Here is a 2,137-nt window from a genome sequence, read left to right as displayed (position 1 = left end):
TAAATATCCTTATCAATACAATTAACCTACTCACTCACACAAAGTCTCCTTTTCCAGGGGAGGAAAGGTCCGGAATCTAGCTGTTAGTTAGGGGAGCCTTATTATAGACTCTATATCCAGATACCCAAACGTCTACACAATCTTTGTACAAAACGAAATGGGTAAGAGCACTTACTCCATGTCAAGCAGTACACCCCTATTTATACGTCGCATTGACACACACCACACATCGATCTCCATATACAACAACCATGTATGGTTTGCATTACTATATCATCTCTTGTTCTTGTGAACATAAGCATGGCCATTGCAAATAGATATATGTAGCACACAACAACAATCTCCATGTGTAGTTCGTAGCCATGGTTTAATTTACATTGGACTTTTGTATTGTTTTGTTGGTGACTTTGGTGTGAATAAGCTAGATCGACGTTACGATGGACGTGGCCGACATCCACACCTTGCAGTTGCCCCTAAAAGGAAACGGAGCCTTCGGCAGCATGGCGGCCGGGGACCAGGCGGTTCCGGCGCACGGGGAGCGCCGACAACTGTGGGCTTCCATGCCGGAGGAGTTCTGGCTCTACATATACAAGGTGCAGCTGTGCCCGCGGCCGAGCAACCACGACTGGACCAGGTGCCCATATGCGCACAATGGCGAGCGCGCACGCCGCCGCGACCCGCGCATCTACCGCTACATCGCCGCCCCATGCTTGCAATACCGCGGGCAGCAGCCGCCGAGCTGCCGACACGGGCTCAGGTGTCGTTACGCGCACGGTGTGTACGAGATGTGGCTGCACCCGTCCCGGTTCCGCACGCAGATGTGCTTGGCCAGGACCAGGACACGCTGCCCGCGCCAGATCTGCTTCTTCGCTCACTCCGCCGCCGAGCTTAGGGGCGACGAACACATCGCCGCCGCCGAGCTCAGGGGCAGCGTCTACATCGCTGTTACCGGCGTGTCGCTACCGATGGTACCATCCCTGCCGTTGTCGCCACCTTGTATACAGAAGCCCCATGTTTATGCTCCTCCAGCTTCACCACCACCGGCGGCTGTTTCACGTGACCAGCCGTTCGATGATCAAGACATGGCTAACAGGCTTCGGCTCCTGAGCCTGTACTCTGCCTTTGAAGCTGACACCTTGTTTTCTTCCACTGCCATAGCCGCAGCTACTGTGGCCACTGCTGCTCCCGCTGCCGCCACTGAGCCAACGATGGTGGCCTTACTGGACGGTGGTGGTGAGGGCGTCAAGTGCAGCCATTGCGTGGAGGAGGAAGACTCCATGCTGAATGACTACCAGTACCCGCACATTGATCTCATCATAGACTTGGTGAGCTAAGTAAGTGAGGTGAAGAATAGTTACCGGAAAACAAGACGGTCCAGTGAGGAGTGTCACTGCCTGCGCGCGTGACTGGTCACTCTGTGTATATGTTTTCTATAAGTCCAAAGATGTGAAGTTTGACCAAATATGTAGATAAAAATATTATAACATTTAAAATAACATATCAATGCCCTCAGATTACTCATGATGTGATTTTTCATATGATACACATTTGGTATTCTAGATGTTCCTATCTTTATCCACATATTTGATCAAACTTTTTTTTGACTTTTAAAAATTGTAATATGGACTAGATTTTGGCAAGGAAGGGGTAACTTCTTTAAAAAATCTCCAGGGTAGCGAGTTCCCGCTTGAATATATTTCATTCAAAGTTAGCTATAAAAATATTTCAGCTTCTACAAGATAAGTTCAAATGTACCAGAGTTTAGAGGGGGTTACATGAGAGAGAAATAAAAGGAAAAGAACACAACCACACCCAACAACACATAGGAGCAAGAGCGACAAGGATGTAAATCTGAAAAATCTTGGAGACAGTTGACTGATGGGAAAATCCATCATGATACAAGCACAACGATCACAAGGAAGAGTCCGCTGGACATGATAGCGGGAGGGACAACCAATCCAGATGCATAGACTATACGTACTCATAATAAATGTACTTTCCCCCACTAAGAATATAAGGGGTTGTAACTTTCTGAAAGAGTGCGCTAGAACATCTTATAAACTGGCGCAGAGGAAGTACATTGCAAAACAAGAATTACTAGAACATAAAGGCGCGCGTTGCGGCGCCTGCCCATCTT

At 48.4% G+C, this 2,137-nt stretch overlaps 1 protein-coding gene across 1 annotated transcript; it reads left to right on the top strand.

The window, feature by feature from the left end:
* Nucleotides 1–437: 437 nt before the first annotated feature.
* LOC124672944 (zinc finger CCCH domain-containing protein 37-like) lies at nucleotides 438–1,334 on the top strand. Its single transcript, XM_047209096.1, has one exon. The coding sequence runs from the start codon at nucleotides 438–440 to the stop codon at nucleotides 1,332–1,334; it is 897 nt and encodes a 298-aa protein (XP_047065052.1).
* The last annotated feature ends 803 nt before the right edge of the window (nucleotides 1,335–2,137 follow it).

Source organism: Lolium rigidum, chromosome 7 (assembly GCF_022539505.1).
Source record: "Lolium rigidum isolate FL_2022 chromosome 7, APGP_CSIRO_Lrig_0.1, whole genome shotgun sequence".
Lineage (NCBI taxonomy): Eukaryota > Viridiplantae > Streptophyta > Magnoliopsida > Poales > Poaceae > Lolium > Lolium rigidum.
The sequence above is the reverse complement of the archived record's forward strand: the minus strand, read 5'-3'. Positions and strand labels throughout refer to the sequence as shown.

What these genes read in the sequence shown, in the direction of transcription:
- LOC124672944 (XM_047209096.1), top strand. Translation starts at nt 438, where the DNA reads ATGGACGTGGCCGACATCCACACCTTGCAGTTGCCCCTAAAAGGAAAC.